The 23,601-nt window shown below is 39.9% G+C and overlaps 1 protein-coding gene and 1 pseudogene across 4 annotated transcripts; one reads left to right on the top strand and one right to left on the bottom strand.

Moving 5' to 3' along the window:
- Positions 1 to 1,218: 1,218 nt before the first annotated feature.
- Positions 1,219 to 23,543, bottom strand: CENPL (centromere protein L). Of its 4 annotated transcripts, XM_044942819.2 has the most exons (6): positions 23,013 to 23,543; positions 16,951 to 17,044; positions 15,443 to 15,619; positions 6,977 to 7,228; positions 3,094 to 3,636; positions 1,219 to 1,878 (listed from the first exon to the last, which is right to left on the bottom strand). In XM_044942819.2, exons 3-6 carry the CDS (start codon positions 15,614 to 15,616, stop codon positions 1,807 to 1,809), a joined length of 1,041 nt encoding a protein of 346 aa, XP_044798754.2. In that variant the 5' UTR covers positions 15,617 to 15,619; positions 16,951 to 17,044; positions 23,013 to 23,543; the 3' UTR covers positions 1,219 to 1,806. The 4 variants fall into 4 exon arrangements, with proteins under 4 accessions (XP_044798754.2, XP_006063717.2, XP_044798755.2 ...); XM_006063655.4 differs by lacking the exon at positions 16,951 to 17,044 and having other exon boundaries at positions 23,013 to 23,538; XM_044942820.2 differs by lacking the exons at positions 16,951 to 17,044; positions 23,013 to 23,543 and adding an exon at positions 20,298 to 20,344.
- LOC102414594 lies at positions 12,788 to 13,147 on the top strand (annotated as a pseudogene).
- Positions 23,544 to 23,601: the final 58 nt, after the last annotated feature.

The raw sequence follows: 23,601 nt of genomic DNA, 5'->3' as shown, positions 1-23,601 counted from the left end.
AAGCAGCTAGAGAACCAGTCATTATATGCATTCCAAACAGCAAAAGTGGAAGAAAAATAAGAAAAGGGCAAGGGGTGCATGCCTGTTTACTAAGCTCCTAGAAGATCTATATGACACTTGCATTTTTATGCCATAGGTCAGAACTCAAGTCATTTGACTATAGCTACCTGAGAAAAGCTAAAAATGTCATCTTTATACTGGGCAGCCACATGCCCAGGTGAAAACTGGGAGACATAACACCATGGCCTAAGTAAGTCTCTGATGAACACTCTTTAGTTTCATCCCATGCTGCTCCACCCAAACTCCCCAGGCTACGGCCACACAGACTTCCTTCATTCCTCAAAGAAGCCAAGCTCTTACCTTTCTCAAGGCCTTTGCACTTGCAGTTTCACCTGTCTAGCACACACTTCCTCAGATCTTCATACAGCTGGTTCTCTCTCATCATTTAGGACTCAGCTCAATGTCCTCATAGAGACATTGTTTGACAACTGTATATAAAATAGGCCCCATCCCAGTCACTCTTCTTATTGCACTGCTTTATTTATAGCATTTATCTGTACCTGAATTTATTTATTTTTTGCCTTCCTCTCCTTGAATATAATTTTCATAAGCCAGGGCTCTTTTTTATGCTCACTACTAAATCTCTTATAACCCAATACAATTCTAAGTACAGAGTAGGAGCTTAATATTAGTTGAATCAAAAAATGTCTGACTCCAAAGCCCATGCTTGTTTCACTACCTCTGCTGTTCCTAGTATACGTGAAACAATAACCCATTCCAGAAGTTAGTCTTTGCTTTTTAATCACAGCCTATTAAAGTTATTTTCTTTCCGAGAAGATTTTAAAAAACATTTTTTCTTAAGTTAAACAAACTGTTCCTCCGCTCAGTGAGTAAAAAGCAGTTTTAGACATAACATCTTATGCAAGTCTATGTTGCACTATTTTGCAGTTTTCATCTGTAAAATGGAAAAGTAGGTTAAAATTAATTCACTTCATCTACAGATATTTAGTAAGCACTGTGCTAAAACAAAACTAAGGACATGAAAGTTACATAAAATAATCCCTGCCCTCAACAGAGACTCACAGCTGTCTTTCAACTCTCTGATTTGTATGATTCCACAATAGCCATTGTGTAACCTTTACAGAGAAAAAGCCTGTAACTTCCCATTCCTGGGACATTAAATAAAGGTTTGTCATCAAGACACTGATAAACACAAGATTTCATTTTAAAAGTGAATATTTAATTCAACATTGCAATAAGAATTAAACAGTTAAAAACAGAAGCATATTAGTGGCTTAAAAAGGACAGCAACTTTAGTTCCTTTGGAGAGGATTTTGATTGCCGGTTGTCTACAGCAAAACGATGCTAGGAAAATGTCTGTAGAAGACAGAAAATCTCTCTGAATGCAAGTCTAAAATGCTTAAAAATAGGGATTAAAGGTTTTAAAGATGCAAACCAGAAGTATCCAGTATTAGAGGTATTTGATTTGAATCCTAAAATGTTTGACATAATAAAAATATATTTGTGAGGAAGATGGCCAACAAATGAACAACTCCACATAGTCTAGAGACTAGAATCCCAGACAATCATGACTATTACACAGGCAACTGGCTGTGGTTCATCCACTACCACCTTCTTGGTTCTTCTAGATCCTTCTTGGCTTTCATCTGGGTAACTCCAAGGCACTGTGAGGAAAACAGATGGACAGATGCCCATTTCTCCTGTAGTCCCTCTCAGTTTGGCAATTAAGCAGACAGTCAGTGAGAAAAAGGTATTTAATCCATAACTTATAGTCCCTATAAGACCTCACTCAATTTGAAAAACCGCCAGTTCTGTCAAATACGCCAGCACTCCAATAAGGTACTTAGGACACAAAATCTGGGGAAAAAAAAGACATTTAAATTAAAATACAATTAATTATAATATAGTTTGATATCTGATAAATATTCCAGACTTATTTTAAATTCCGTATCTATAAGCTAAGCTATGAATAGGAACCTAAACTATTGTTATTCTAAGCCAAACAGACTACTTAATAAAGATGCCTGACTTTAATAAATTTGCAACTATTAGTCAATGGTGCTTAGAAGGAATTAGATTAAGGTTCTTATTTATCCTGGCTTCCACTGATTAGCTACCTACCTGCTTAAAGAGAGGTGGGTAGGGGAAGGGTATCTATGAACTCCTTGGATGTATATATCTCTACTTTCTAGAAAAAGTTTCATAGCTTCCTTCTCAAAGGTATGTACGTGCGTGCTAAGATGCTTCAGCCGTGTCTGACTCTTTGCAACCTGATGGACTATAGTCCACCAGGTTCCTCTGTCCATGGGGTTTTCCAGGCAAGAATACTAGAGTGGGTTGCCATGTCCTCCTCCAGGGGATATTCCTGACCTAGAGATTGAACCCACGTCTCTTATGTCTCCTACCTTGGCAGGCAGGTTCTTTACCACTAGGGCCACCTCTCAAAGTTATACACAACGCCAAAAATGTTTTGTAGAAACAAACCAGAGGCAGAAACTTAGTTAACACATTAATTTCAAACTTCTGAGAGGCAGTACAGTGTTGCAGTTAAAAATATATGTCTTTGAGTCAGATGCCTGGGTTTAAATTTCAACTCCACTTATTAGCTGTGTGATCTTTAGGGAGCCTATTTATCCTCTGTGCCACAATTTCCTCTTTACAACCTATGCAAGCAGGTTGTTGTGAAAACTAAATGGGACAATATGTATAAAAATGCTTACTAATGCTTGGCACAGTTAGTGCTTGACAAATGTTAGCTATCATCTGGCATTATTTGAACCTAGGAACCACAATTACTGTCTTACATCATTAAGAGAGGTTCTTAGAATAGTCCAGATAAAACAGGGCCACCCTCATATTCACAGATGGATACAAACACACTATATAAAATAGTTTGAAAATATACTTATTAATAGAATGTGAGCATATGGAAGTAAAATTTAAAAATATATAAGGACTTCATGAAATTGAATTCTGAGTATTCCAAAGTATTCCTTCATCGTTATATAACTGCTATGCATTCTGAAAACTATGCAAAAATAAGGAAAAATAACTAGATTTGTTCAAACTAACCTTTATTTTTCCATCAGTATGTGCTGAAGCTACAGATGTTGAAACACAAACCAATCTTGTGGCTGATAAATGAATTTTGAAATGCCTATGGAAATGTGAATACAGGCAGTCCATGAACAAGTCAACTTCCTCCTGGGTCACTTCCCCAGGTGTTTTGTGAACACTGTCCCATAAAGCTTTTGCATCTTCTGGATGTATGGCATAAGAAATGTCCAGACTATGAGGGCTACAGGGTACAGACCAAAGAAATTCAGTAGTTGCCATATAATGGTCCATTTTGCATGCAGTCCACATAGCAGCCATCCAGGAAAGATTAAATGCATTGATTGCCAAGGGACGGAAGTAACAGTCAAAAGTTTTCTGAAACCAGGTTCCAATTATAGCTGTATTAGTCTCTGCACCATTTACAAGGAATAAGGGTAGACAGGTGAAATCTTCTGAAACAGTCTCCAGAAGACTGTCTCCAAATACACAGCAGAACCAACCAGTCCACAACACTTTCCCTTCTTTGTGCTCAGATGGCAATTGAGATTTTGACAGAATCTATGAAGGAAAATCAAACAGGTTCATTAAATTCAAAAGTACATTTATTCTGGACTTCCCTGGTGGTCCAGTGGTTAAGAATCCGCCTGCCAATGCATAGAACAGGGGTTGGATCCCTGGCCAGGGTAGATTTCACATGCCTTGGGGCAACTAATCCCACAAGCCACAACCACTGGACCTGTGCCCTAGAGCCCATGCTCTGCAACAAGAGAAGCCACAAAATGAAAAGCCCTCACACTGCCAACTACAGAATAACCCCAACTCGCCAAAACTAGAGAAAGCCCTCACATAGCAACAAAGATCCTCGTAGAGGAGTAGCAATGTAGCCAAAAATAAATAAAATAAAAAACAAAAGTACATTTACTCCTAAACTACATCGTCTCAGTGTTAATTAATATAGTACATTTAAAAATAAGAAGATATGTTGAATTAATATTACCTGCCAAAAACCACACAAAGAATTGTCTCCCTAATCATTATTAGGGTTTATTCAAGTTAATTGACCTTTCTCCTAGTACTCTGATTAGGACAAAGTATATGGCAAGATCTTGGTGCAATCAAATGCAAAATAAGGAATACCAATAAGGTATAATCAGGTACAGTATCCCGAAAAAAAAAAATCTCAACCTGAGAAGGGACTGTAAAGTAAAAAGTTCACCAGATCCAATGTGCTGGAATTATTCCACTGGGAAAGATGCCACTATTTCCTAAGGCAGCTCTGTCTATCCACTTAAAATGCTCTTTTGTGTGTTAGACCCCATAGTTTCCAACCACTGGTCCTACTTTTTTCCTTACATGCATATAGATCAAATCTGATCTAATCTCTCTTCTACAGAAAAAGCCCTGCAAATATTTGATGGTCTCTATCATATGCTGCCAAGGTCAATATCTCCAGTTTCTTCAACCATTCTTCCTATGACATACGTTCAAGTTCTCACACTATTTGGACACACTTCTCTGAAAACCTTTGGCACAAGAGTCATTCGTAAGTGAACATAATTACTTCAAAAACATCTGATTACAGGACTGTTAACACCTCTAAACTATATTATACTCCTACTAATCTACCTTAGATTGCAGTAGTTTTCTGGTTTTTAGTTGAAAACGTTACATAAATTAGCCCTACATACTCATTTTCATTGTTAATAAGTAAATCTCCCACCCCCCACAACTTATACTAAGGCAATAAACGTATACCTATTAAAAATTTAATCTCTTTCAATTTGACCCACTGTGCCAATCCATTCAGATCTTCTAGAATCTTGATTATATTTTCCAGTAGATTGACTAACCCCTCAAATGTCAAATCTTCAAATTATATAACAAACATACCTTCCAGATAGTTACAGAAGTTTTAAGTTCAACCAGGACAAGGTGAAGATCACAGCCCTATATTATACCCCTTTAGAGACAATCATGTAAACAATTACTTTGACCACTCTCCTCCTTGTTCAAAAAGTTATAAGAGACTTTCAAATACATTTAAAGTCCAGATATAGTATGTCTATCATATTTTCATAATCTAAAAGTCCTATAACTCTGTCAAGAAATAGATTTAATTTGAAAACTATTAGGATACTACAATAGGAATTCAAGAGGTCATTTATATTTCTCACAAGAATATTTGCTTGCCTGATGACATGCAAACCATGTAACTTCTTAAGGCCTCAACCACTTTACATGACAGACTGCTAATTATCTACCCAGTATCTATTCTTCCTTCCACAATAATACAGAGATTTTACTTGGGCTGGCAAAGTACCTACAAAAAAAATTTCTAGTCTCCCTTCCAACTGGGATGTAAAGAGAAGTTACTGTTGGCTCTCAGCAAGTCTCATTCAAAATTTACTCAGTGGCAGGCAACCTGTTTGCCCTTCCCATCCTCCTTCTCCTCCTTGCCTTGAACTTACATATAATATTTAGAACTCCAGGAGCCACTTTAGATTACAATGAGACCATAAGCATGGAAGCCACGCACCAAGAATGATAGAGAAGACAGAAGGAGCTTAGATTATTAATAATTTCATGAAGCATTTATCAGCCTTGAAAAGCTTACCTCTGGACACTTTTTTGCAAAATAACTAAACCTCTATCATCACTGTTATTTAGACTTTCTGTTATATGCACCTGAACCTAATCCCAATAATCCTGAAAACCTTGCCAATACCATGATCTATACCAGGGGTCAGCAAACCTTTCCTGTAGAGGGTCAGATAGAAGTAAATACTTTAGGCTTTGCAAGCCATATGGTCTCTGTAGCAACTACTCAACTCTGCTGTTGTAACACAAAAGCAGCCATAGACTATGGAAACAAATGAATGGGGATCTATTTCAAGAAAACATAACTTACAAAGCCAAGCTGCAGGCTATATCTGGGCTTCAGGTCATAGTTTGCTGACCCCTTATCGAACAAACAAAATTTTAACTGTTTCAGAACTTACCAATGACTAAAATGAGTTAACTCAGCAGAAACAGAAGTAGCAGGCATAAATAATAAAATAAATCTGGTTTCTTAATAAAACAAAGGATAGTCATACTACTTTTATACACTACATATAGGAAGAAATATAAAATGTTACATTTCTAAGAGTAATTTGGCATGATATGTCTACTTCTAGGATTTTAATCCCAGTAAAAATCATAGAAATATACAGATAAATTTACAAAAATGCAAAATTTACATTTAGTTACTCAAACATGAGTTAACTAGTTACAGTGCAGGTTATTAGTTTAAAAAGAAGCCATAATCATACTGCAAAAATATGGACAATATGATCACGATTTTAATAGATACAAATAGCCAAACAGACATATCTAGGTTCATGATGGAGTCTGCAGTTTTCTTACAATGTCTTTGCCTAGTTTTGGTATTAGGGTAATACTGGCCTTCCCCTTAGGAAGTATTCCCTCTGCTTCTAGCCTCTGAAAAAGCTTGTAGGAAACTGGTATAACCTCTTCTCTAAATGTTGGGTGGAATTCACCAGTGAACCCATCCAGACCTGTTGCTTTCTGTTTTGGAAGGTTATTAATTATTGACTCCATTTCTTTACTAGGCCTAGGTCTATTCCGATTGTCTACTGCCAAATAGATGTATACCAAAATGTTATCCTGTGGTTTTTAACTTTGTTTGTACTTAAATATTTAAGTTTTCTTAAAAGAAACAGGGTTATATTGTAAAAGGAAAAATCTAATTGCTGTAATTTGATCAAACAAGATATAACATAGGTTATAAATCACACACTTGAGAATTTTAAAAACAGTAAGAATATAGTACAATTTCTAAACCAAAACAATGCACATTCCTTTCTCCTAGGAAGCAAGTACGACTTTTACGATATACCTGGACAAGAAATGCTTCAGGATCTCTTTGTGTTCCTTTCACTCCCATGAGAGTAGAGAAAACCACTTTGATGTTGAAGTCATCTCCCACTTCCACAGCAAGTCCTTTCTGCTTTTCAGCAGCAACAAATGCATTCAGAAGTTTAGAGTACTCTTTGAAATTAGTATAGGAGAATTTATATAAGGGAGTTAAACTATATAAAGTCCATTGTTTATGCAGAAGGAATGCAAACTTTTGAGGATCAACATCTTCCTAAAAAAAATCAAGACAAAAGAAGTCAGAGAATAAGGAAACATTAGGGGCTTCCCTGGTGGCCCAGTGGCTGAGAATCTGCCTTGCAATACAGTGGACACCAGTTCAGTCTGGGAAGATTCCACATGCCACAGAGCAACTAAGCCCCTGTGCTTGTGCAATCATAAATAAATAAATAAATTAAATTAAATAAAAGAATTTGGAAACTAAGAACTTAATTACAGTATTTTAAGTATTTAATACAGATCTATTACTGGATACCCAATCTTCGCATTCCAGTCAAATTGAGTTTGTAGGACTCTTTGAAGATCTTTGAACAGACTTTTGCATCTGCTGTGCCTTCCCTTTTTGATGTTCTTCCCAGAGTGTTTACAGGACATGGTCTTTCCCTTTCTCTGCCCGAACTTCACTCAAGAGGGCACCCTATCTAAAGCAGCACCTGTATCCATTCCAACTTTGTCACTCTGTATCTCCTGAACATGTTTCCGGCCTTCCCCCCTCCCCCCACAGCATTTATTATGTAACATTATGTATTTGTCTATATTTTTGGAATCACAGGTACCATTAAAAACAAAACAGTTCATTTCTATTGGCCCTAGGGCATTGTTGAGGGTCTTCACATACACCCCCATATAAGCTTCTAGTGTATCCTGAATTGAAATTTTCTATAGAATCCATACTTCCTGATGTAGTCTCACAGTTCCACCTCTTTTAGAACTTTCAACACAGTTGTCCACTTGACAAAAATATTTGTCCTGACTGAAGTACTCACGGAAAAGTCATAAAACTTTTTTCTTATTACTTCAAAAGATTTGGGGCAAAAAAAGGCTGGGGGGAGATTCCCTGGCAGTCCAATGGTTAGGACTTGGTGCTCTCACTGCAGGGGCCCAGGTTCAACCTCTGGTTAGGGAACTACGATCCCACAAGCCCATTTGGTGCAACCAAAAAAAGATTTGGCAAAATTATTTGTATCACATAGAGAAAAGGAAACACTGAACCAGGCATTCCATTCTTGAATTTATATACAATCTCTGTTTTCTGGTTAAAAGCTATCACTTTCATTACCAGGACTAGGAATTTTTAAGGAAGTTTTCATTAAGAAGCAAAAATTTTCCCATATTCCAAAAGATACTAGACCTACAACAGAGAAAAGAAAACAAAGTTGTAAGGAAGGTGTGGGTGACTTGGTCAGACTTCTTGCTAAGTGACTCAGAAGCATCCATCAAACTTGTATCCACTAGGGCTTTATTTCATGCTTCAATAAAATTAAAAATTATGAATGTTATATACAAGGTTTAGGGTTTTTTAATGAATGATCAAAACAGCATATTGCCACTAGACAAATCTGGGACAATATAAAAACCAAAATAATTTAGTAAGGAATTAGAAAAATTAAAAAAAACAAAAACAAAAACAGGAATTCATAAGAATGAAATCAGAATACTCCCTAACACCATACACAAAAATAAACTCAAAATGGATTAAAGACCTAAATGTAAGACCAATCACAAAGGGGAAAACAGAGCAAGAACTCTCTGACATAAATCATATCAAGATCTTTTTTGATCCACCTCCTGGAATAATTAAAATAAAAACAAAAATAAACAAATGGGACCTAATTAAACTTAAAAAGCTTTTGCATAGCAAAGACAGCCATAAATGAGACAAAAAGACAACCCTCAGAACAGCAGAAAATATTTACAAACAAAGCAACTGACATGGGATTAATCTCCAAAATATACAAACAGTTCATGAAGCTCAATATTAAAAAACAACCCAATCAAAAATGGGCAGAAGACCTAAACAAACATTTCTCCAAAGAAGATATACAGATGGCCAAGAGACACTTGAAAAGATGCTCAGTATCACTAATTATTAGAGAAATGCAGAACAAAACTATGATGAGGTATCACCTCACACTGCTCAGAACAGGCATCATCAAAAAAATATCTAAGTATCACATGCTGACTCTTTGAGGAAGACATGGTTGCCACTGCCGGGAGGACCAACCCCAAGTCCAAGGAGCCGTGGCTGCGCGGGCACAGGAGGGCCTAGGGGAGCTATCCCACGCTGAAGGTCAGGAAGGGCGGCGGTGAGGAGATACCCCTCGTCCAAGGTAAGGAGCAATGGCTGCGCTTTGCTGGAGCAGCTGTGAAGAGATACCCCACGCCCAAGGTAAGAGAAACCCAAGTAAGATGGTAGGTGTTGTAAGAGGGCATCAGAGGGCAAACACACTGAAACCATACTCACAGAAAACAAGTCAATCTAATCACACTAGGACCACAGCCTTGTCTAACTCAGTCAAACTAAGCCAGGCCTGTGGGGTAACCCAAGATGGGCAGGTCATGGTGGAGAGATCTGACAGAATGTGGTCCACTGGAGAAGGGAATGGCAAACCACTTCAGTATTCTTGCCTTGAGAACCCCATGAACAGTATGAAAAGGCAAAATGATAGGATACTGAAATAGAAACTCCTCAGGTCAGTAAGTGCCCAATATGCTACTGGAGATCAGTGGAGAAATAACTCCAGAAAGAATGAAGGGATGGAGCCAAAGCAAAAAAGAATACCCAGCTGTGGATGTGACTGGTGATAGAAGCAAGGTCCGATGCTATAAAGAGCAATATTGCATAGGAACCTGGAATGTCAGGTCCATGAATCAAGGCAAATTGGAAGTGGTCAAACAAGAGATGGCAAGAGTGAATGTCGACGTTCTAGGAATCAGTGAACTAAAATGGACTGGAATGGGTGAATTTAACTCAGATGACCATTATATCTACTGCGGGCAGGAATCCCTCAGAAGAAATGGAGTAGCCATTATGGCCAACAAAAGAGTCCAAAATGCAGTACTTGGAGGCAATCTCAAAAACGACAGAATGATCTCTGTTCGTTTCCAAGGTAAACCATTCAATATCACAGTAATCCAAGTCTACGCCCCAACCAGTAACACTGAAGAAGCTGAACGGTTCTATGAAGACCTACAAGACCTTTTAGAACTAACACCCAAAAAAGATGTCCTTTTCATTATAGGGGACTGGAATGCAAAAGCAGGAAGTCAAGAAACACCTGGAGTAACAGGCAAATTTGGCCTTGGAATACGGAATGAAGCAGGGCAAAGACTAATAGAGTGTTGCCAAGAAAATGCACTGGTCATAACAAACACCCTCTTCCAACAACACAAGAGAAGACTCTATACATGGACATCACCAGATGGTCAACACTGAAATCAGACTGATTATATTCTTTGCAGCCAAAGATGGAGAAGCTCTATACAGTCAGCAAAAACAAGACTAGGAGCTGACTATGGCTCAGACGATGAACTCCTTATTGCCAAATTCAAAATGAAATTGAAGAAAGTAGGGAAAACCACTAGACCATTCAGGTATGACCTAAATCAAATCCCTTATGATTATATAGTGGAAGTGAGAAATAGATTTAAGGGCCTAGATCTGATAGATAGAGTGCCTGATGAACTATGGAATGAGGTTCGTGACATTGTACAGGAGACAGGGATCAAGACCATCCCCATGGAAAAGAAATGCAAAAAAGCAAAATGGCTGTCTGGGGAGGCCTTACAAATAGCTGTGAAAAGAAGAGAAGTGAAAAGCAAAGGAGAAAAGGAAAGATATAAACATCTGAATGCAGAGTTCCAAAGAATAGCAAGAAGAGATAAGAAAGCCTTCTTCAGCGATAAATGCAAAGAAATAGAGGAAAAGAACAGAATGGGAAAGACTACAGATCTCTTCAAGAAAATCAGAGATACCAAAGGAACATTTCATGCAAAGATGGGCTCGATAAAGGACAGAAATGGTATGGACCTAACAGAAGCAGAAGATATTAAGAAGAGATGGCAAGAATACACAGAAGAACTGTACAAAAAAGATCTTCACAACCCAGATGATCACGATGGTGTGATCACTGACCTAGAGCCAGACATCCTGGAATGTGAAGTCAAGTGGGCCTTAGAAAGCATCACTACGAACAAAGCTAGTGGAGGTGATGGAATTCCAGTTGAGCTATTCCAAATCCTGAAAGATGATGCTGTGAAAGTGCTGCACTCAATATGCTGGCAAATTTGGAAAACTCAGCAGTGGCCACAGGACTGGGAAAGGTCTGTTTTCATTCCAATCCCAAAGAAAGGCAATGCCAAAGAATGCTCAAACTACCGCACAATTGCACTCATCTCACACGCTAGTAAAGTAATGCTCAAAATTCTCCAAGCCAGGCTTCAGCAATATGTGAACCATGAACTTCCAGATGTTCAAGCTGGTTTTAGAAAAGGCAGAGGAACCAGAGATCAAATTGCCAACATCCGCTGGATCATGGAAAAAGCAAGAGAGTTCCAGAAAAACATCTATTTCTGCTTTATTGACTATGCCAAAGCCTTTGACTGTGTGGATCACAATAAACTGTGGGAAATTCGTAAAGAGATGGGAATACCAGACCATCTGATCTGCCTCTTGAGAAATTTGTATGCAGGTCAGGAAGCAACAGTTAGAACTGGCCATGGAACAACAGACTGGTTACAAATAGGAAAAGGAGTATGTCAAGGCTGTATATTGTCACCCTGTTTATTTAACTTATATGCAGAGTACATTATGAGAAACGCTGGACTGGAAGAAACACAATTGGAATCAAGACTGCCAGGAGAAGTATCAATAACCTCAGATATGCAGATGACACCACCCTTATGGCACAAAGTGAAAAGGAACTAAAAAGCCTCTTGATGAAAGTGAAAGTGGAGAGTGAAAAGTTGGCTTAAAGCTCAACATTGAGAAAACGAAGATCATGGCATCCGGTCCCATCACTTCATGGGAAATAAATGGGAAAACAGTGGAAACAGTGTCAGACTTTATTTTTGGGGCTCCAAAATCACTGCAGATGGTGACTGCAGCCAAGAAATTAAAAGACACTTACTCCTTGGAAGGAAACTTATGACCAACCTAGATAGCATATTCAAAAGCACAGACATTACTTTGCCAACAAAGGTTTGTCTAGTCAAGGCTATGGTTTTTCCTGTGGTCATGTATGGATGTGAGAGTTGGACTGTGAAGAAGGCTGAGCGCCAAAGAATTGATGCTTTTGAACTGTGGTGTTGGAGAAGACTCTTGAGAGTCCCTTGGACTGCAAGGAGATCCAACCAGTCCATTCTGAAGGAGATCAGCCCTGGGATTTCTTTGGAAGGAATGATGCTAAAGCTGAAACTCCAGTACTTTGGCCACCTCATGCGAAGAGTTGACTCATTGGAAAAGACTCTGATGCTGGGAGGGATTGGGGGCAGGAGGAGAAGGGGGCGACAGAGGATGAGATGGCTGGATGGCATCGCTGACTCGATGGACGTGAGTCTCAGTGAACTCTGGGAGTTGGTGATGGACAGGGAGGCCTGGTGTGCTGCGATTCATGGGGTCGCAAAGAGTCGGACACGACTGAGCAACTGATCTGATCTGATCTGATCTCTGATGGTTGCCACTGCAGCAGAGCCCTTGCCACCTGCCCCTGCCCATGATTCATCACTGTGCTCTTGTGGACAAACAAGTAGGTCAGGAAGCCACATCACAGCCATGGCCTTTAAAGGCACCAGCAAGATTCCTGAGGAGCCAGAGGTGGCCATTCACCAGATTAGGATTACCCTCACCAGTCACAGACTCAAGTCTCTAGAGAAGGAATGTGCCTACCTGATCAGAGGCATGAAGGAAAAGACTCTCAAAGTGAAAGGACCTCTTTGGATGCCTACCGAGACTCTGAGAATAACTACAAGGAAAACTCCTTGTGGTGAAGGTTCTAAGAATTGGGATCAATTCCAGATGAGGATCCAAAAATGACTCACTGACCTGCACAGTCCCTGTGAGATTGTCAAGCAGATCACTTCTGTCAGTATTGAGCCAAGAGTCAAGGTGGAAGTCCCCACTGCTGACGCGTAAATCAAACTTTTTAGTAAACTGATAATCAGTTGTTAAAAATAAATAAATACATAAATGCTGGAGAGGATGTGGAGAAAAGGGAACCCTCCTGCACTATTGGTGGGAATGTAAATTGATACAACCACTGTGCAGAACAGTATGGAGATTCCTTAAAAAAACTAAAAACAGAACTACCATATGACCCAGCAATCCCACTTCTGGGCATATATCCTGAGAAAACCATAATTCAAAAAGACCCAATGTTCAATGCAGCACAGTTTACAATAGTCAGGACATGGAAGCAACCTAAATGTCCACTGACAAGTGAATAAAGATGTAGTACATATATGCAATGGAATATTATTCAGCCATAAAAAAGAATGAAATCAAGTCATCTGTAGAGACATGGATGGACCTAGCGTCTGTCATACAGACTGAAGTAAATCAGACTAAAGTAAATCAGAAGGGAAAAAACTATATCGTATATTAACGAATATATGTGGAATCTAGAAAAATGGTACAGATGCTATATGCAGGGCAGGAATAGAGATGCAGATGTAGGGAAAGGACATGTGGACATGGCTGTGAGGGGGAGCTGAGATGAACTGGGAGACTGGGACTGATGTATGTGCACTACCATGTATAAAAGAGATACCTAGTAGGAACCTACTGTGTAGCACAGGGAGCTCAGCTCAGTGCTCTGTGGTGACCTAGATGGGTGGGATGGGGTGGGGAGAGGTCCAAGAGGGAGTGGCTGCTAAGTCACTTCAGTCGTGTCCGACTCTGTGCAACCCCATAGACGGCAGCCACCAGGCTCCCCCATCCCTGGGATTCTCCAGGCAAGAACACTGGAGTGGGTTGCCATTTCCTTCTCCAATGCATGAAAGTGAAGTCACTCAGTCGTGTCCGACTCTCAGCGACCCCATGGACTGCATGCAGCCTACCAGGCTCCTCCGTCCATGGGATTTTCCAGGCAAGAGTACTGGAGTGGGGTGCCATCGCCTTCTCCGAGAGGGAGTGGAGATACATGTATATACACACACATATAGCTGATTCACATATATGGCTGATACATATATATACACACATATAGCTGATTCACTTTGTTGTACAGCAGAAGCTAACAACATTGTAAAGTAATTATACCCCAACAAAATAATAAATTTAAAATAATAAATAAACAATATTTAATGAATCCATACTGATAAATGGATAAACAAATGGAACAGAAATGAGAAGGGCCTAAAATATAATGCCAAAAGCTAGCTGGAAAATACGGAGCAAATAGAGATGGAAAATCATTATTCTGCAACCATTATGATAAAGATGGAATTATGCAACTCTACTCAATGCTCTGTAGAGATCTAAATGGGAAGGAAATCCAACAAAAAGGGGACATACGTATATATATAGCTGATTCACTTTGCTATACAACAGAAACTAACACAATGTTGTAAAGCAACTTTATACTCCAATTTACACTCCAATAAATACTAATTTTAAAAAGAAAACCAGTAAGACTGAAAAAATTAAAACATAAATAAAAACTAATTTTAAAAAATAGGATCAGGCAAAAAACATCAATGGATAAGGGATGTTAAGTTTAAGGTGAAATTTTGACAAGGCACCAGATATATGTATTATCTTAAAGTGTCTCCCCACAGACTGCTTATTAGTTGCAGGGGAAATAAAACAATAATTTTGGGGCAACACTTTCTAACAGTGTGATCAAAATTAACATCACCTATGTGCTATCAGGTGTTATCCCCCCAAAAAGGACACAACAGCACCTATACGATATTCCAGTTAGTGATACCTAACTTCAGTCTAATCTTGAGAAAACATCAGACAACTACAATATTCCTCATTTTGTATTGCTTCCCTGGTGGCGCAGACAGTAAAGAATCTGCCTACAATGCGGGAGACCTGGGTTCCATCCCTGGACTGGGAAGATCCCCTGGCAGAGGGCCTGGCCACCCACTCCAATACAAAATGAAGGACATTCTATTTAAAAAAGGAAGAGGAGGAAACATATTCTTCAAAACTGTCAGTATTGTAAGAGAGAAATATTGTGGAAACATTCCAAATTAAAGGAAGTTAAAAAACATATGGCACTGATAGTACAAATAATTGTTTTAACCATTTCTCATTCATTACTTGTGGGAGTAATAAGATACTAAGAATAAGAAACTAAAAGTATCTTTTAGTTGCAAATATTTATAATATATATATAATAAATAGTAACAAAATTTTTAAATGTTTTGATCACAGACATTCTCAGTTACTGGGAATACCAAGGAACACAAAAAAACATACCTGCAGTTGTGAACCCTGGGGGATTTTCCTTCGTGGTGGAGTTGGGATAAATGAAGTCTGCTTCCTGACTGATTCTAATCGTTTCTGCAGAGGGGTGGCGCCTATAAAGAAATCTTTAAGCCTTGAGGAGGCGTCTTGTCTAGGAGTCAATTCCGGTGCATCATAAGAATCCATGGTCTGCATAAAAAGAAATAAAACCAGAATTCCAAACACTAAGAAGTTAATTCATGCCTGTAGTTTCACTGATTCTTCTCCCTCCTGTAAAGGAATTCTTTCTCTCTCCCTCCCTCTCTTTGCCTCAAGTTTTGGCTTTGTAACCAAATCTTGTATTTCTCATTGGCTAACAGGCTATCTTCATGAACATCTTACTGATACCTCAAACACAGTATGTTCAAAACTAAATTCAACTCCTTCCATTCTCCTCCTTCTAAAAGCTAGCTGGTCCATTTTCAAATTCCTGTCAACTTTCTAAGTTAATTTAAATTTATTTACGTAGTCTCCCATTTCAACTTTTTAACATACAGTCATTAAGCATATTCTTTTCAGTTTTTTTCTCCCTCAGTTTCCCCATTCATTCCCAAAGCTACTTCCTTAACCAGGGCTTATTATCACAACTGAGCGTTCCATATCTGAGGGCAATCCATTTTTCGGAAATGGCACTTTTAAAATAATGAAAAAACAAAACAAACAAAAAGAAATGACACTTTATTATTAGTGACCTGTACAAACACTTTACAGTGGTGAGATAAAGTCTCCTCTTCTGCTGGGTACTCTTTATTTCATAATGCAGCTTGTTCTTACCCTTCTCCTAGACATAAACACATTCTCATCTTCATGTGTCTGCCTATCAACTATATTCCCTATCTCAAGTGTTCTTTTTCCATTCCATCTCCATTAAGACTATGTTTGAATTTAATCTCCTTTCAAACAGCATGGTTTTATTAACCATTTCCCACCCCCCAGAAGACCTATGTTACACACTTCTGTGTCCGTATCAGTGGCTCATTCCCGGAAGCAGTGTACATGTGCGTATAGAATGAGGTCTCAGGGGTAAATATTTTGAAAAAGCCCCAAAGCCCTCTAGATGACTCTAACAAAATCCCTCAAGAATATTCTACAAAGTCTTTGGAGATTAATAATGCACCAGCCCATCCCCGGTGGCTCAGCGGTCAAGAATCCATTTGCCAATGCAGGAGACACAGGTTCGATCCCTGGATCAGGAAGACCCTCTGGACAAGGAAATGGCAACCCAGTCTAGTACTCTTTCCTGGGAAATCCCATGGACAGAGAAGCCTGGTGGGCTACAGTCCTTGGGGTCACAGTGAGTTAGACACGACTTAGTGACTAAACCAGCCCATACAGCTCTCTTTGATCACATAGTCTATACCACTAATTTTGGCCCAAATTCATACTTCCTTGTATTATTTTTTTGGTGTGTATTTCCTCTTTTCCCGGTAAGACTAAAATACTTTGAAACTGTGCTCTTTATATTTATCTTGTATACTTACCCTACTATAATGCTGAATACTCTTTGTTAAGGAAGTATTGGTTTAACTGAACAGAAGTATTTCATAGAACCCCGAAATTGAAAGGAGTTATGATCTAAAACACAAGAGAAGACTCTACACATGGACATCACCAGATGGTCAACACCAAAATCAGACTGATCATATTCTTTGCGCTCAAAGATGGAGAAGCTCTATACAGTCAGCAAAAACAAGACCAGGAGCTGACTGTGGTTCAGATCATGAACTCCTTATTGCCAAATTCAGACTGAAATTGAAGAAAGTAGGGAAAACCACTAGACCATTCAGGTATGACCTAAATCAAATTCCTTATGATTATACATCTCTTCAAGAAAATTAGAGATACCAAAGGAACATTTCAAGCCCAAAGATGGGCTTGATAAAGGACAGAAATGCTGCTTCTAAGTCACTTCAGTTGTGTCAGACTCTGTGTGACCCCACAGACGGCAGCCCACCAGGCTTCCCCGTCCCTGGGATTCTCCAGGCAAAAACACTGGAGTGGGTTGCCATTTCCTTCTCCAGTGCATGAAAGTGAAAAGTGAAAGTGAAGTCACTCAAGTCATGTCCGACTCTTAGCGACCCCATGGACTGCAACCTACCAGGCTCCTCCGTCCATGGGACTTTTCAGGCAAGAGTACTGGAGTGGGGTGCCATTGCCTTCTCCGAAGGACAGAAATGGTATGGACCTAACAGAAGCAGAAGATATTAAGAAGAGGTGGCAAGAATACACAGAAGAACTGTACAAAAAAGATCTTCATGACCAAAATAATCACGATAGCGTGATCACTCACCTAGAGCCAGACATCCTGGAATATGAAGTCAAGTGGGCCTTAGAAAGCATCACTACGAACAAAGCTAGTGGAGCTGATGGAATTCCAGTTGAGCTATTTCAAATCCTGGAAGATGATGCTGTGAAACTGCTGCACTCAATAGGCCAGCACATTTGGAAAACTCAGCAGTGGCCACAGGACTAGAAAAGGTCAGTTTTCATTCCAATCCCAAAGAAAGGCAATGCCAAAGAATGCTCAAACTACCGCACAATTGCACTCATCTCACACGCTAGTAAAGTAATGCTCAAAATTCTCCAAGCCAGGCTTCAGCAATACATGAACCACAAACTTCCAGATGTTCAAGCTGGTTTTAGAAAAGGCAGAGGAAACAGAGATCAAATTGCCAACATCCGCTGGATCAACAAAAAAGCAAGAGAGTTCGAGAAAAACATCTATTTCTGCTTTATTGACTATGCCAAAGCCTTTGACTGTGTGGATCACAATCAACTGTGGAAAATTCTTAAAGAGATGGAATATCAGACCACCTGACCTGCCTCTTGAGAAACTTGTTTGCAGGTCAGAAAGCAAGTTAGAACTGGACATGGAACTACAGACTGGTTCCATATAGGAAAAGGAGTATGTCAAGTCTGGATATTGTCACCCTGCTTATTTAACTTATATGCAGAGTACATCATGAGAAACCCTGGGCTGGAAGAAGCACAAGCTGGAACCAAGATTGCCAGGAGAAATATCAATAACTTCAGATATGCAGATGACACCACCCTTATGGCAGAAAGTGAAGAAGAACTAAAGAGCCTCTTGACGAAAGTGAAAGAGGAGAGTGAAAAAGTTGGCTTAAAGCTCAACATTCAGAAAACTAAGATCATGGCATCTGGCCCCATCACTTCATGGGAAATAGATGGGAAAACAGTGGAAACGGTGTCAGACTTTATTTTGCGGGGCTCCAAAATCACTGCAGATGGTGATTGCAGCCATGTTTGGAAGGAAAGTTATGACCAACCTAGATAGCATATTAAAAAGCAGAGATATTACTTTGCCAACAAAGGTATGTCTAGTCAAGGCTATGGTTTTTCCTGTGGTCATGTATGGATGTGAGAGTCGGACTATAAAGAAAGCTGAGTGCCGAAGAATTGATGCTTTTGAACTGTGGTGTTGGAGAAGACTCTTGAGAGTCCCTTAGATTGCAAGGAGATCCAACCAGTCCATTCTAAAGGAGATCAGTCCTGGGATTTCTTTGGAAGGAATGATGCTAAAGCTGAAACTCCAATAGTTCAGCCACCTCATGTGAAGAGTTGACTCATTGGAAAAGACTCTGATGCTGGGAGGGCTTGGGGGCAGGAGGAGAAGGAGACAACAGAGGATGAGATGGCTGGATGGCATCACCGACTCAATGGACATGAGTTTGGGTGAACTCTGGGAGTTGGTGATGGACAGGGAGGCCTGGCGTGCTGCAATTCATGGGGTCGCAAAGAGTCGGACACGACTGAGGATTTGAACTGAACTGAACTGATGATTTAAAAGTTATAAAAATTATTTCCAACTACTGGCATAGTTGTGCTTCCCCGGTGGCTAGTGGTAAAGAATCCACCCACTAATACAAGAGATGAGTGTCAGGAAATCCCATGAGGTGGGCACGGCACCCTACTCCAGTATTCTTGCCTGGATAATCCCATGGAGCCTAGTGTCCTACAGTCCATGGGGCCACAAGAGTTGGACTCTTAGCAACTAAACTACAATTGGCATAGTTACCCTTTTAAAATTTTTTTCACAGGAGTTTTTATTACTATATTTAAATTTCATTAGGTCAAAGTATGACACACTCTATTATCTTGCACAAAACTCCATACATAAAGTACATAGTTCTCAAAGCTCCTGAGTGATAATGCCCAGAGCAAGATTATATACCATACAATTTAAATAGCAGCTACTGCAAAGCAATCTAGCTTTACATTTGCACAGAATTCTATTCAGAAAGGAATTTCAATCAATATCAGTTACAGAGAATGTTTTCTTTTCCAAATTCGTTATTTGGAATAATTTCTAACATTTATTGAGTATTCATCATGTGCCAGGTACTTTCCTAAACCCTTTAACAATCCTATGAGGTGAGTTATATATTCCCAGCTGACAGATGCAAAGACAAAGAAATCAAGTAACTTGCCACAGTCATGTAGTTAAAGATGCAAAAGCCAGAATTTAAATGCAGACAGTCTTAACACCAGAGTAGGTGCTCTTACCTCCTTGTTTCATGCCGCTTTTCAGTAGGCATCAATTTCAAGACAAAATAAGCCTAACTAAATTTGACTCCTCTTAAAAGAGAAATGCTATAAATTCCAAAAAATCATTAAAGTCTATCTAGGTGAGAGAAAACTGGAGATACCAAGGGAACATTTCACATAAGGATGGGAATGATAAAGGACAGAAACAGCAAGGACCTAACAGAAGCAGAAGAGATTAAGAGGTGGTGGCAAGAAAACACAGAACTATACAAAAAAGGTCTTAATGATCCTGGATAACCACAATGGTGTGTTAACTCACCTAGAGCCAGACATCCTGGAGTGTGAAGTCATGTGGGCCTTAGGAAGCATTACTACAAACAAGAGGAGGTGATGGAATTCCATCTGAGCTATTTCAAATCCTTGAAAATGATGCTTTTACAGTGCTGCACTCAATATGTCAGCAAATTTGGAAAACTTAGCAGTGGCCATAGGACTGGAGAAGGTCAGTTTTCATTCTAATCCTAAAGAAGGGCAATGCCAAAGAATGTTCAAACTACCATACAATTGCACTCATTTCACATGCTAGTAAGATGATGTCAAAATCCTTCAAGCTAAGTTTCAACAGTACATGAAGGCAGAGAACAAGAAATCAAATTGCCAACATTCACTGGATCACAGAGAAAGCAAGGGAATTCCAGAAAAACATCTACTTCTGTATCACTGACTATGCTAAGGCCTTTGTGTGGATCACAACAAACTGTGGAAAGTTCTTAAAAAGATGGGAACACAAGACCACCTTACCTGTCTCCTGAGAAACCTGTATGTGGGTCAAGAAGCAACAATCAGAACAAGACATGGAACAAAGGATGGGTTCAAAATTGGGAAAGGAGTACAACAAAAGGAGCTGTTTATTGTCACCTTGCTTATTTAAATTCTATGCAGAGTACATCATGGGAAATGCGAGACTGGATGAATACCAAGCTGGAATCAAGATTACCTGGAGAAATATCAACAATCTCAGATATGCAGATGATACCACTCTAATGGCAAAAAGTGAAAGGGAACTAAAAAGTCTCTTAATGATGGTGAAAGAGCAGAGTGAAAAAAGCTGGCTTAAAACTCAACATTCAAAAAACTAAGATTATGGTATCTGGTCCCATCACTTCATGGCAAATAGAAGGGTAAAAAGTGACAGCAGTTGGAGAGGGTGTGGAGAAAAGGGAACCCTCTTACACTGTTGGTGGGAATGCAAACTAGTACAGCCACTATGGAGAACAGTGTGGAGATTCCTTAAAAAACTGGAAATAGAACTGCCTTATGACCCAGCAATCCCACTGCTGGGCATACACACTGAGGAAACCAGAAGGGAAAGAGACACGTGTACCCCAATGTTCATCGCAGCACTGTTTATAATAGCCAGGACATGGAAGCAACCTAGATGTCCATCAGCAGATGAATGGATAAGAAAGCAGTGGTACATATACACAATGGAGTATTACTCAGCCCTTAAAAAGAATACATTTGAATCAGTTCTAATGAGGTGGATGAAACTGGAGCCTATTATACAGAGTGAAGTAAGCCAGAAAAAAAAACACCAATACAGTATACTAACGCATATATATGGAATTTAGAAAGATGGTAACAATAACCCTGTATATGAGTCAGCAAAAGAGACACTGATGTATAGAACAGTCTTATGGACTCTGTGGGAGAGGGAGAGGGTGGGAAGATTTGGGAGAATGACATTGAAACATGTAAAATATCATGTATGAAACAAGTCGCCAGTCCAGGTTCAATGCACAATACTGGATGCTTGGGGCTGGTGCACTGGGACAACCCAGAGGGATGGTATGGGGAGGGAGGAGGGAGGAGGGTTCAGGACGGGGAACACATGTATACCTGTGGTGGATTCATTTCAATATTTGGCAAAACCAATACAATATTGTAAAGTTTAAAAATAAAAAAAAAAAAAATAAAAAAAGTGAAAGCAGTGAGAGATTTCTTGGACTCCAAAGCCACTGCGGACGGTGACTACAAACATGAAATTAAAAGACACTTGCTCTTTAGACACAGTGTATTAGACTTAGACAGTGTATTAAAAAGCAGAGACATCACTTGGCCAACAAAAGTCTGTTTAGTGAAAGCTATGTTTTCAGTAGTAAGGTACGGAATTGAGTTTTGGACCATAAAGAAGGCTGAGCGCCAAAGATCCATGGACAAACGGTCTTCCCAAAATCTAACAGCCCTCTAAGGTTGAATGCAAAATGTTTTATGCATGTGTAAATGGTAGGAGAAGGGGGTGAAGAAAGGTCTTGCTTTCCCTGTGGTTAAGTCTGTGAAGAAATGGACCCTTACTTAAATCACCTTTGTACCTTGCCACCAACACCTAAGTCCAATCGCCCAATAACACCAATGTATTACCAAATCCAAGCTCCCTCTGCTCACCACAAGACAGGTCAATGATTCAGAGATGAGGTGTTCAGGGAAGCCAATTATTTTCCAATAAAGAAAATAAATTTTCTTTATTTTATGACTGTATTCGGAAAGCCAGTTGACCAAGAAGATGGTAGACTAACATCTCAAAATAACCATCTTATCTGGCGCTAGATGCCAGTTCTTTTATAGATTAGAGATGGGAGGAGGTGAGGAAACAAAGTAAAAAGGCCATTAATCTTGAAAGTATCTCCTAGAAGAACAAGCCTTAGGCAGGGGATGTACTAATTTCTTCCTTCCTGTCATCTACAGGCGGGCAGGGTTCTAAACCAAGGCACTTTAATAACAGTCAGGCAGAGGTGCAGAATTCTGAGGCAGGCCACTATGTACTACAATAACAAAAGCAACTAAAAGCAAGTCAAAGAAACAGTTTCAACACGGAATCAGAACTGGCTTTACCCTGCAACAAATGCTTAGCCCAGAGCTAAGCAGGTCCTGTGAAACGCACTTGAGCAGCCAAGTATTGTAAAGGTAACGACCACACGACAGGGCAAAACACAAAGTTTACTGCTATGGCTGAACCAATAACAAAGTATCTTACCAATAAAATGCCGTGATGACGCTGTCACCCATTCCCTTCACGAATCATTCTTCAAGCCGGGATCCAAAACTCCATCAAAACTGAAATCCCTCGAGGTAAAAAAGCCGCCAAAATGACAGCAAAGAGAAAGTCCAGAGGAACCCCTGGCCCTCCCAAATTCCCTCAAGCTCCACCACAAGACGCTTCAAGACGGACGCAAACGAGCCCAGAAAGACCTCCGCTCCCAAAGACGCCAGCCCAGCCTGGCACCTCAAGCCGGAAGGGATATATCCGCTGCCTCAACCACCAGCTCCGCGACCCTCGCTCATAAGGAGTCAGCTCCAGCCCGCGGAGGGAAAGGGCAAGGGACAGTGCGTCCCACCTCGCCCCTCTCCACTTGAGCCCTCAGAGGCCAACGCCAGCTCGGAAATCCCGCCTTTGAGAAGCGGCAAATTGGCGTTCAGCCACCTCGTTCGTTTAAAATCGTTTCCCGACTCGCTCTGCGGCCGGACGCAGGACGTCTCCGCGGTGCCGATACCAAGTCTGTGAAGCTAATGAAGCAACTACGGTCGCCATTTTAACTGAGGGCAGGGGAACGATCTAACCGTTA

The sequence above is a fragment of the Bubalus bubalis genome, chromosome 5, assembly GCF_019923935.1.
Source record: "Bubalus bubalis isolate 160015118507 breed Murrah chromosome 5, NDDB_SH_1, whole genome shotgun sequence".
NCBI classification, from domain to species: domain Eukaryota; kingdom Metazoa; phylum Chordata; class Mammalia; order Artiodactyla; family Bovidae; genus Bubalus; species Bubalus bubalis.
The sequence above is the reverse complement of the archived record's forward strand: the minus strand, read 5'-3'. Positions and strand labels throughout refer to the sequence as shown.

Excerpts from the sequence above, each read along its gene's own strand:
- CENPL (XM_044942819.2), bottom strand. The coding sequence starts at position 15,616 with ATGGATTCTTATGATGCACCGGAATTGACTCCTAGACAAGACGCCTCC. Across the intron at positions 3,637-6,976 it reads CTGAAGCATTTCTTGTCCAG|ATTCTGTCAAAATCTCAATT; the intron begins GTATATCGTAAA and ends TTTCCTTCATAG. Across the intron at positions 1,879-3,093 it reads ATACTGATGGAAAAATAAAG|ATTTTGTGTCCTAAGTACCT; the intron begins GTTAGTTTGAAC and ends TTTTTTCCCCAG.